General features: G+C 35.4%; 1 protein-coding gene across 1 annotated transcript; it reads right to left on the bottom strand.

The window, feature by feature from the left end:
* Positions 1 to 7,485: 7,485 nt before the first annotated feature.
* aifm2 (apoptosis inducing factor mitochondria associated 2) lies at positions 7,486 to 12,926 on the bottom strand. Its single transcript, XM_042736436.1, has 9 exons — positions 12,796 to 12,926; positions 11,799 to 11,985; positions 11,601 to 11,716; positions 11,397 to 11,516; positions 11,200 to 11,292; positions 11,000 to 11,108; positions 10,122 to 10,274; positions 9,276 to 9,476; positions 7,486 to 9,122 (listed from the first exon to the last, which is right to left on the bottom strand). Exons 2-9 carry the CDS (start codon positions 11,971 to 11,973, stop codon positions 8,968 to 8,970), a joined length of 1,122 nt encoding a protein of 373 aa, XP_042592370.1. The 5' UTR covers positions 11,974 to 11,985; positions 12,796 to 12,926; the 3' UTR covers positions 7,486 to 8,967.
* Between the last annotated feature and the right edge of the window lie 267 nt (positions 12,927 to 13,193).

Below are 13,193 nucleotides of genomic sequence, written 5' to 3'. Positions count from 1 at the left end.
GTGTCAACCTGAAATAACCGATCAACAGAAATATATTAAAAAGGTAAACTCTTGAATCCAATTATTACTGAAATTGGATTCAAAAACACTGTGCACATGTGCAGTGCTGTGATACGTACGTTATGTAGTACATTTACATCTAATGTGCAAACGTGTGTTTATTTATGCCTCACGTCTCAAACAGGTCAGTGGAAGATGTGATTATTTACTATATATGTCCCATAATGCTCTTCTGAGATACATGTCAGCTTTCTTGTTTGCATCAAGACAGACAAGATAATTATATTCACAGCAGCACCGATAACATAACTGCAGTGACTTTCTCTGGTTCGGACTGTGCTGATTGGGACATACATGCTTACGTTTTGTACAGAATACATGTAATACACTTGTAAATGAATAAGAAAATCAGATTGCTATGTTTAAGGTTCATATAAACAGAAGTTTCAAAATCAGAAAACAGACAGGATTCATTTTGATGGATGCATGCAAACGTACCTAATGTCTCAACAACAAAAGACAGAAATCTCTTTAAGAATTCAAATATTTATCATCAAATGCTTCTGAGACCAAAATATCTGAGATATACTGACCATTTACATTGTAAAACAAGATATTGTTGTTGTTGTGGTTTCTTTCTTTTTTTTTTTCTTTTTTTTTTTTGTTTAATGAATTTTCAGGGTGAACTATCCCTTTAAATGTTACTGATATATAACAATGAAAAAGCTCAGTCGTATTTGAAGTGTGTGTTTGTGTTCTGGGAGCAGACAAAGGATAGGCATCTTTTGCGAAGCAAGTTTGTATGTAGTATATTCAAATTATAGGCTGATTAACATTTGTCATGAATTCTTGTCTAGATGTGCAGTATGTCAGATTTATTCACTTATCAGCATCCTGCCTTATTCTTAATGAATGAAATTACTATTTAATAATTTAATAGAATTATTTTATAATAATAATCCAATAACCATTGTTATTATTCATACTCAAAACCGTTTGATTCCCATTTAAAGAGGCTTTCTATAAATTTTAGTAAAGGTATTACTGCAGCAGCAACAACAACAACAACAACAACAAAAGCATAAAGCATCAGGCATGTTCACATTGCTGGTTATATGTGATACATTACTAATTTATCAGTAAAATCTTGTGTATGACAAATGAAGTTTGAGTATTTATGTATAGACATACAGTATGTTCCCTGTGCATTAATGTATACACTCTTGATGTTCATTCTTATGTCTTAAGGCCTTGTAAACAGAAGGATCTCTGTTTCATATTCAGCACAGATGTCCATCTCTTTATATGTCTGCATCTGAGACAGAGTGCCAGGATGATACTGCATTAGCCCCTGGCTGCTGCCCAAGTAACTCCACACCAAAATCAATTTAGGCACTTGAGAAAAACAGAATGTGCCCTGCCACCACCTTTGCCTACGCTTCTTCCACCAAGCTTCTGCAAAGACCTTCCCTCTTCTGCCATTATGCACCACAAATTCTGTGATTTATATAGATATTAACATGCATTTGCTGCCGCATCTTCTGTGCTATGAACTAACCTTCTGCTCATAGAGTGGAAAGTTTGAGTTTTTAAGGAATTGAAGACACTTATATAGTTTCTGCTGATAAGCAGACGCTTTTAATGTAAAGCAAATAACAGTGATTGTGCTCCTGGAGCAACATGTTGCTTTGGCTCAATTAACTTTATGCGTTTAATAATGGCAGATGCTGCTAAAAAGAAGATTATTTGGTGTATTTGGTGTAATGCATTGTGTTTATGCAGTTTAAGGTTCAAAAAATACATTATTTTCCATATAATGTACATTATTTTTTCTCCTCTATGCCCCGGCTTTCTGAAATGCGTCAATTTTTACAAAGCTCATCATTCTGAAAAAGTGAGGTGTGCTGTGAGTGGCCAGCTATTCAGTGCATTGTGATTGGGCGAATACCTCAAGTGTGTGGCAGAAATGTTACGCCCCTTAACATAATGTGATGCTGTCTCCCAGTCCAGCAGCAGCACGAGACTCAGTCCAGCTGCTCTGCTCGTGCACATCCCATCATCGCTTCTCTTTTAGCAGTTCAGTCAATGTGCTGTTAGGAGTAACTGAATAACTCAGGATATTGGTTTATTTCGCGTCAGAGGGAGTGTAAGGCACTTTCATAAACCGAATAACTTAAGCAATTTGTGGATTAGTGCGTACTGGAGATGCGAACCATTTCAAACTGGTTCGACCGGTACACTAAGAAGATCTGGTTAAAGATTTGTTCGCGATCCGGACATCACTAGAAAAACAAAACCAATAAAACCCATTACAAACGAGGCATTTGTTGCATCCATTATACTGTCTTTTTATGCGTTGCACACATCTGAATATTTGGGTTGGACTGTTCTGGAACAGTGTTGAAATACAACTTAACCACTGATTTCTAGTCGTGTCCTCTTTTGGAAGACCAAACAAAGTAGTTTCGCTTTCAGAACGAAACACATAGTGACTCCACATCATGGCAGTGGTGGCAACAGAGAGAATAAAAGTTACGCCTTCTTTCTTTGTGTGAACATTTGGGCGGCGTTCTGCAAATCTTCCCACATCGTGACGTAGAGATGTAGGGGCGTGGTAGAACGAGCCGTTTTAGGGGGGTGTGGTTGACTCTTAACTTTAATAAAGAATATCTCTTTGGATTTGAGCCTTTAGTCTTTGCTACTTTACAGATCTTCTTTAGTCACCAAGAGCTTGCAACACTCCAAAGAGAAAGGAAAAATTGAAATCGCAACATATGACCCCTTTAATCCAAAATAAATGAAAACAAGGCTAAATGGTGTCTACCCTGAGATTATAAGTAGTGCTATACTTTTTGGCTGCCTGTACCAGTAAGTGGATTGGTATCTTTTTCCAGTTAGTCTAAAACTCTTGGCGCCACCTCTCCAACAGGACAGTAAATTGATCTAACAAAATCTTCAGTTCTGGGTCATGCTTGAGGAATGAGTTTTCAATATTTGCATTCAAAATGTCTATCTGTAGACAGTCTCCAGCATTAAGCAGCTGTATTTTATCAAGGAGAGTACTCTGTGCACGTACAGTAAGAGTCAGTTTGAGAAGTTTTATCCTTCCAAGAAAAAATGCTCACTTTTCTCAAAGTGACCTGAAAAAATGAATTTTGTAAAACACTTTTTAAAACATTATGTGCCTCAAACTACTTGTTTCAATCTGACACTGAACATAAATTCAAGTTTAAATAATTGTTTTCAGATTTTTACTATGTGAACTGTGAAGATAGGAAGGTCGGAGTAATTTCCTATACATTTAAAGACATGTTTTGATATTGTAAATTATAGTACAGGAATGACATGAAAGTGGAGGGAAGGAGAGAGAGATGATTTTATCAGATTTTATATTCTTACAGTATAACATTCATGTATCATGCTTTGTGAAAGAAGTAAACTTTAGCATACTTTAAAAGGGTAATTGTTATTTAAAGATTATACTTGTGAAGAATATTTTTAAGTGTGAACTGAATGTAATGTTTTCAGACACTTAATTGAATTTGAAATAATGAAAATGTATTATAGTTTAAATTTAAATTAAATTGTAGAGTGTGTTCTTGCTCTGTTGAGTAGAACTTAATTACATTTTCAATTTTTAATTTGATTAATTACAATTTCTCAGGTGCTAGCAATTTGAAGCTAGCTTTGAAAGCATAAGATCCCACCCTGCCTGCAAATCACTCTCCAAATCCACACCTCCTCCAAAACACATGAACACATGTAACCCCTCTCCTCCGGGTCTCGCTGCCACACCTTGTTCATGTTCCTAGTGGGTCTCGAACCTGGGTCTCCGGCATGGGAGGTGGACGCACTAACAAGAAGGCTAAATGACTGCAGCCTCTAGTGTCAGTCGCTAGTGCGTCTCTTGAGAGATCAGGGGAGTGAGGGTTACCTGCACAGCACTTACTCACTGGCCTCCGTTACACTCAACAGCCTTAACCAAATTCCCATCTGGGTCATGGCACCAATGTAACCCCTCTCCACCGGGTCCTCGCTGCCACACCTCATTCTTGTTCCAAGTTGGTCTCTGGCATGGGAGGCGTATGCACTAACAAGGAGGCTAAATGGCTGCAGCCTCTAGCGTCAGTTGCTAGTGTGTCTTTTAAGATCAGGGGAGTCAGGTTTACTTGGACAGCACTTACTCGCTGGCCTCCGTTACACTCACCCCCTTGAACCACACTTCCATCCGGGTCATGGCACCAATTGTAATCCCTCTCCCCCGGGTCCTCGCTGCCACACCTCGTTCTTGTTCCGAGTGGGTCTCGAACCCGGGTCTCCGGCATGCGAGGCGGACGCACAGTACATAGTAGGGGTTAGTATACTTGTAAACAAAAAAGTAAGATAGTATACTTGTAAACAAATGAGATCTTTTAAATAATATTGCAGAATACTTACATATAATTCATGTAAATATCAGTTGTCATTCTATATTTCCTTATAATATGTTTTAGTAAGATGATATTTAAATGCTTAGTTTATGGCCCAAGCTCTGGAGGTCAAAATATGTAATGTAATGCAGTGCAATACAATGCTGATTGTAAGATGAAATATGCATTCATCAAAAGCCTAATGTATCATCTTTATACTCACATTTTTACATGATTTTCAACTTCTAATTGTTAGTAATTAAATTGTAGTACTCATGTTTAGATATGGGGTAAGGTTAAGGGATCTAGAATATGATCATGCAGAAGAAGGCATGTGCTTTATTATGAGTACTAATAAACAGCCAATATTCTAGTAATATGCATGCTAATAAGCAAGTAGTTATAAGTGAATACTGTTCTCTAGTCTAAAATGTTAAAAATTTTAGTTATACTAATAGGTATAGGCCTTTTATTTGCTAAAACAGTATTAACTATCAGTCTAAAGGCATGATGTAGATTGTGTACAAAAGGTTTTGATCATGTTGATAATTTAGAGGCCTTAGAAATTTGCATTTCAACAGTAGGCATTAAAAAGTCATAGGCCTGTTTAAGCCTACATCATTCTTCACTGATCTAATTTAGTCCTTATGTGACTTTAGTGTGCCAATTTAATAATTCTACAGCTAAATTCCATCAGAAATTGTTCTGGTCTAATCACTGACAAAAATATACCTTTACTGTCCTGTGACTGCACTGAGAGTTAAAAAAAAATATTGTATGAATCAATCCACTGTTGACCCTTTTTCCATGAACTTTGAGGACAATGTTGGCATACTTGGAATATTTGGTTTGTTTTGGGAATTAGAGCTAGAGAGAGGCCATTATTAAATCACAAACAATTTAATCATATTAATGAGGGTTTTCTTAAGGTAATTACAAATGTACATTAGAATATAGTGATGCATACTGTGTAAGACAAAATATATTTAACTGAGCACAATAAGACCATTCATTACTGTCTCCCAGACATACCATGGGAAACGTTTAATTTTTTTAAATAGTTTGCAGTGAGCCAGAGGACAACCGAAAACGATTTTGAGGGAAAAGTGTAGTAGAAAATGCATGATAAATGTTAGGCTAATGATAACTACAGTGTTGTAAATTAGCTAATTATAATTCATTTGAGAGCTCACTGAAAACAGATAGATGTTTGCCTGGGAGAAACCCAGGATGCTGGAGGTTATGTGATGTGTTATTCACAGTAACCACAAGATAAGCCCATGTCTTTTGGAGAGAGGTTACAATGACGTCTGACTTCTTTAAGTCATGTGGCTACATTTAGCTTTTTCACTGGTCTTGATATTAAACAGGCATATTTATATTTTCAGTATTTCAGTGTTTTCCCCGAGGAACTTTTCATGACAATTCAATTATTGATAAACAGCAGAGTCTGACAGATTATTACTTCCTTTGCTTCCCCTCTACAACTCAAAGACTTACTTTGCCTTAAAGAAATAGTTCACCAAAAAATGAAAAGAAAAAAAACATTTACTCATCCTCAGGGCCATCCAAGATGTAGAGTCTGGTTCTTATTTGAATAAATTTAGTTCAAACTAAAGAGTTCAAACAGCTGATAAAAACATCACAATAATCCACACCACTCCAGTCCATCAGTTAATGTATTGTGAAGTAAAAAGCTTCTAATCTATTTAACAAATCTATCATTAAGGCATTTTAACTTTAAACCGGTGCCAAAATATGAGTTCATAAGTCCATCTCATTGTCTTTTACATCAAAATCCAACATATTTTCACTTGTAAACAGTGCTTGATCTGTGTATATTTCTCTCCTGATTCAGACAAGATCACTTTTTAACTGGATAAAGCGATATTAAGGATAGAGAACTAATGTTTTTTATCAGCTGTTTGGACTCTCATTCTAACGGCACCCATTCACTGCACAGGATCCACTGGTGAGCAAGTGATGTAATGCAAAATTTCTGAAAATCTGTTCCCATGGAAAAAACAAACTTATCCACATTTCAGATAAACTTTTCAGGTAATTTTCATTTTTGGGTGAACTATTCCTATTGGAAATAAAAACAAAGCCACAAGGAACACAGTGGACTGTTTGACTCTGCTTACTCATTCAAACATAAGATTTATTTGATGAGCATCGATGAATGCCTTTATACCTGTCTCCCTTCACAGTGAATGAATTCAATTGTCTGTATGCTTATATAATATTCATTGCTTTTAGACTGAGCAGAGACGAGACATAGTGTGGGATACATGCTAAGATGAAGAAGAGACGAGATATTCTGCTGTTGAAGCTCTCTTGCATCTTATGCATTTTATGCATTTTTAATCCTAGATTTCTCATGTTTTGCTGAGTCACATCAGTGCAGAACTGCATATCAACCAAAAAATAATAATAATAATAATAATTTAGGTGCCAACCCTGCATTTGAGTGCATATTTATTAGGAATGAAACATGCTGCTGCCTCTTTTTAATAAATAAGTCTTAAACTCAGCATTTTATTCAATATAGCTTAGTGCAGATATTTTGATGATAGCTCTATAAATTGAATGATGTCATAACTCTCTAATAAAAAAAAAAAATGATGTCATAACTCTCATCAAAAAAAATAACCACCAGTACTTCTAGTAAAGTATTAGCACAGTGTTATTTTCTATGCAAAATGGTTTTAGTCTTAATAGGAAAGGAACACTGATGCACAAGAACCAATGAGGTTTGTTCTTGTGTCACAGTTTATGCTATTGACATATTTGATGTGCTTTATGTATGTGTGTTGATCAATGTTTTTATGTTAATAAATTTTATTCATCATATAAAGTGTTGGTGTCTTTTTTGAAGACTTAAATTAAACTGCGCAGTTCATATAGATGACTTTTACTTTATAATGTTTAGGTGTGGAATTGGACTTTCAATGGAGGACAGAAATCTCTCAAGTGTCTTTGAACATATTTTTATTTGTGTTTGGAAGATGAACAAAAGTCTTGTGGGTTTGGATTGACATGAGGGTCAGTAAATGATAACATGAGTTTTGGGTGGAATATAACTTAAAAAAAAAAAAAAAAAAACAGCATGTTGAAACAATATAAAACTGCATGGCAATGATTATCCTTAACAGTAAGGACAAATTACAAACGTGAACAACGCTAGCTGACATTCATACTGGAGTAGGGCAACATCCCACAGGATACTGGCTGAATATCACAAAGCTGCAGCCAAACTAAAGCAACCTCTGAATTGAATCAGTGCCTGTGTGACCCAGACTCAACTCAAACAGTGGGTTGTGACTTGTGAGCTTCTCAAAGCTGGAATTTATGGCAGTATTGCCATTTAAAGACCACTTGTATCCAAGGCCAACGAGCAAAGATGTGTAACCTGATATAAAGAGCACAATACCTTGATTTCAGGACAATATATCAAGAGTTTCATGAACACTAAATGCCAACGACCTTCCCAGTCACCAGCTTGAGACATGACTGCATCATTATGGGGCATTTTGATGCACCGACTGCAGTGATTTCCAGCTCTTTGTGATGGACTCCAGTTCTCTTGGCAGTGCAGTAACCCAGTGCACCAGGACATTTAAGAAGCAATAAAGCTGTTCTGACTGGCTTTGTTCAGAATTTTATGCATCTCTAGTGCAGTGCACTTATCTTGGTCTTTTCAGTCAGATGAACGAACTGCAAATGAATATTTCTGATTTTAATGAACTGTCAATAGATTTTACACTAAATTGAATTTAAAATGCTAAAACAACCCTTTTAGCCCCAAAATTATATCACCACACTATTCATATCTGATGCATGATGAAGTCGTGTGACAACAATGTAGTGTGTTGCTGAATCAAACAGATTAAATTTCCAGGAGCATAAATGACACACTAAACATTTATAAACCCAATTAGACAACATTAATGGTTCTTAAAAATGATTTAGGTTCATATGATTTGCTCCACTTTTCAGAAAAGCACAAGTAAAGGCATACTCTGTTTATAAATCATTTTAAGTAAACTCACAAAGTTGGTTGTTAAGGTTTGGAGCATTTTTGAAAGAATAAAAAATCACTTTATGTATTATTTTTCATTTCAATAATTATGAAAAACAATATCTATTGAGTGACACAGCATCTTGTTTTGTTGGCCAGGCAACAGGGATTTAATTTATATTGTATGACCGCCCTCTAGTGGAGAAACACCAACAGTTCGTCACGTGGTCAATGCAAGAATATATTAGAGCAAACTACTATCAATGAGGAATAACAATAGCAAACAAATGTATAGATATATAAAATGGTGCTTTTGATTGTTCAATAAAAGATTACAAACAATGTTATATATACGTATATATAATGATGGTTATTTGTACAATATCATCCTTCAGCTGCTCTGGTTTAATTTAATTTAATTTTAACACAATGATTAATGTAAAAATCATTACGATAAAAAAGTGATCAAGTAAAATGGAACTGTGTTATAGTTTAGACATTTTGAGTATAATGTTACATTTTTTTGTTAACCTTGTGTTAATTTGGGGCTTTTTGGCCCATTTCTCTCCAGCTCTTCCACAGCAGCAAGCTTTGGCTCTTTCCCTTGGTGACCAGAAATTGAGGTAGTTTATAGCCATTAAACTGGCCTACTCCAGCATCCTTGCCCATAGCAATCAGCATAGTAACATTTCCTGATTGGGAAAACAACATTGATCAATGGAAATAAAGTGGTATAAAACTCTTCAAGAAAGCTTGTATTGTATAAGAACCGTGAGAAATTAACCTTTAAAAAAAGAGCTCACAAAGAACAGCTGAAGCTAAATCACTGGGTGATTGGTTGTTACCTGTGCGATATGAGGTTAAACATTTCCCCATCAGACTGTTTATGATATTGGTGGCAGCAACCGCAGCATGAAGTCCAGCATGATACGCCAACTTGGGTTCATTGAGATTGGCACAGTCACCCACAGCATACACATTGTCAAAGCCTTCTACTTGTAGATGCTGGTTCACCTTCAGAGCACCACTCTCTGCCATACATGTAGCTGAAATATAAGAAAAACATATAAAGTATATATATATATATATATATATATATATATATATATATATATATATATATATATATATATACACAGAGAGTGAGAAAGAGAGAATGGGTGAAGAATCAACCAGTTAAATGAGGTTATATAAGTCAACAAACAAGTGTGTGATATAAAATATCATACTGTATAATATTCTCTAAGCTTTGCAACTGCATAAATACCAGGGTACTGTGCCATTAATAAAGTTTTGAGAATGCAGAATCCATACTCATATTTGAATGTAATAAAGTACAATTAAAAGGAAGTGTAGTTTTTAATAATACATTAATATTTCTCTATGAATAAGCCATATGTTATCATGCACACAAAAAAAGACATTTGTCTAAACAGTTGAAATAAAAACATAAAGGGGATAAATCAGAATAATAAGTCATAATTCATGACATAAATAATTACATCTTGTCGCAAAACTAATGAAGTTCTTTCATTGTGTGAATGTTCATTTCTTTGAGATGTAATTCAGTTAATTCACACAAACAGATGATATCAAAGCAGAAATTCCTTTTGGAGATTACTAGGATTAGATATTACCTCAGTAATTACAAAAGCTATACATACATAACTATACATACAAAAAGCACTTACTCAGAGTGGACCTGTATGCATCAGAGTTGATTTTATTTCCTGTGCAGCAGATGACTAGATCAGCAGTGACCTGCTCATTTTTATTGGTCTTGATCTCCATGCCTTTCCGACACACATTCAATTCCAGCTCATCAAGGTTTGTCACTTTCCGCCCTGCATTCAGGAACACAGGGAAATTAAGAAATCATGCACAATTAATAGTTTTTATATTTTGCATATTCTTCTAATCCAGCTTGTAACATTTCCCATTTCCATTTCCCCATATAAACAACGTAAGGAATAATGTACAATCAGTCAGTCACTGCAATATAAACACCTTCAGGGTGATAAAAGTCCCCTCGGCCACACACCCAGCCATATTACATGGCTACTTATTTAAATAAATCAATATGTGGACATGAAATACTGATTTCAGCTGTTAGCTGTATATTATATTAAAGCATTCATTAAGAAAAATATCCATTAAAATGTAAAAAAAAAAATAATAATAATAATTGCATTGATACTACATTATTATTCAATAGCACTGAAGTTTTCGACAGTCATTCTCAAAAGCTGCTACCCTACGTGTTGCATTTGAAAAAAACTGCTAATAGTATTTTTTTATATTGGAGTGCAGTTAGCAACTCCAAATAATAATCATGCTGAAAGCATTCCAATTTCAGCGAATGGTTTTGTTGCTTATGTTTTAAAATGCAGCAATTGCCAGTGTGAGACAGTATGTTTTTCTTTAAGTTAAGGTCAAATCATACAATATCCGTATCAGCAACACTGGTTCTCATATTGTTCATTGTAATTCCCTAGATATGTGACGCCCCACATCGGGCATTAGGAATATAATGCAGATGCTAAGCTACCCCGACACGCATGATCATTACCTAGCAAAAGCTCCACCCCCTTTTCCAGCAGCACCTGTTTGGCTTGTTCTTTGACAGAAGGTAAAAGATCAGGATCAGCCACTTCCTCACGCGGGTGGATCAGAATCGCCTAGATGAAATTTGCGAGAGAAAAAAACATTTAAGCTCACAATTTAGAATAAGAGTGCAAAGTCTATTTGTGTGTGAACGCAGAGCTTTACATTCTTATTAGTGAATTCAGTCCTGATCTCAGCAGCCATTTCAACACCAGTGGTTCCACCACCAACAACTACAACCGTGTTTGCTTCTTGGATCTGAAACATTGGATGAACAGTCAAGTCTGTGTTTTCAGTTGAGCTCATATGACACTGTGGTTATGTAACAGCTCAAAAATAGCATGACCAATAACACAACTAACCTCTTTGACAAAGTCCTCATACTTCTGAATGGCTGATTGGTAGGTGTCCACAGAATTGTGTTTGCCTGGGAAATGTCCGCTTGTTCCAGTGCACAGAATGAGGTGTGAATAACGTACTTGCTGTAGATTAATATTGGCACTTATTAAAGCTCACATATGCTCATATTTTGTTTTCTTCAGCTGTAACATTATAATATCTCTCACCTTTCCATTGTCAAGCACAACTGTCTGTGTTTTTGAGTCTATCTGTGTGACACGGCCTTGGAGGAAATTTAGTCCAAATGTCTCTTTGTATGGTATGAATGTCTGTTTCGCGAAACCTAGATGAATATACAAAAACTGCATTGTTGTATTATTCTGGCTGTTTGTTTTATTACATTAGGCATCTTATTATTAGCATACCAGCTTGAACTGAGGCACGCAGCGCTGCAATGTTGTGATGAAATGCATCCAGGATGTCAATAAGCATGAAGGGCACTCCATGATGTTTAAGGTGTTGAGCAGCTGCAATGCCACCAAAACCGCCGCCAACAATCACCACATGGACATTCTCGTCAGTGGACACCTGACCACCCATAATGCTTCACTACTGCGGAGAGAGAAAAAAATGATTAAAATATCTTAAACTCAATTCAAAATTTTGTTTGATTGTGCTAAAATAATCACTCATTAAGGCTGCATTTATTTGATAAAAAATAACATAAAAACAGTTATACGGTGGAAGTAATATTACTATTTAAAACAACCATTTATATTGTAATATATTTTTAAAAGCAAGGCTAATTTTTTTAACACCTATTACAATAATCCTTAAAACATCAAAACAGTTGAGCTACCTAATATTTTATGGCAACCAAAATGTTTTCCAGGATGAAAGTTATAAAGAACAACATTTATTTGAAATAGTAACATTATAAATGTTGCTACTGTATCTTTTGATCACTTGAATGCATCCGTGAAAAGTGTCAATTTGTTACTTCCGTCAGTAAAACTTTTGAACATGCACAAATATATTCCCACACGTATGCATACATATACATAAAGAAATGTCCATTTAAAATACAGTATTTCAAAGTCTTTTACCAATGTTTGTCCAAAAAGACGAGTGTACCTGTTTTTGGAAGACAATGAAATGTTCCTTTGTCTTGTATAGATTTTTTTTATTTTTATTTTAAAACAATTACTCAACCACAATGCTTTGTAATAATAATGCATGCTGAGATTACAATAAGTAAACACTAACGAGAAATGTTTTCAACATAAACAAAGTGGCCTACATCGATGTGCTCATATAATGGAATATTTATATATCTGCCTGCGACTAACACATAGCGCTATAATAAAGCTCATACATAAGCTCATAAACTTTGGCATGCAGCGTGATATTTTGCATACTTACCAAATAATGTGTGGAGGCTTGTGATTATGTAAGGCTGCGTATACTGTTCTTCCAGGCGGATATGTCTTCAGCAACTCTTTCTGCTTTTGGGGCTGTATTATATCCAATGGTAGCACGCACAGTATGGAGGTGGGCGGGTCTTTTCTGACTTCTTTGCGTCATAGCCAATGGTTAGCGCTCGAGTGGGCGTGTCTGTTTTGTTGCGTGAGTAGCGTAATCATACTTTTCTTTTCCTCTTACATATCTCTGCTGCTCTCCTAAATCAGATAACAGGTCATATTAAAAAATAAATAACTGAAACACACACAAATGAATAAATAATGCAGATCATATTTTAACCCAAATGCTGTCAAACTGCAATTATCATTGTCACCTATATTCACAGATGATTCATCGAA

Source organism: Cyprinus carpio, chromosome B13 (genome assembly GCF_018340385.1).
Source record: "Cyprinus carpio isolate SPL01 chromosome B13, ASM1834038v1, whole genome shotgun sequence".
In the NCBI taxonomy this organism is placed as follows: domain Eukaryota; kingdom Metazoa; phylum Chordata; class Actinopteri; order Cypriniformes; family Cyprinidae; genus Cyprinus; species Cyprinus carpio.
This window is presented reverse-complemented; position numbering and strand designations above follow the sequence as displayed.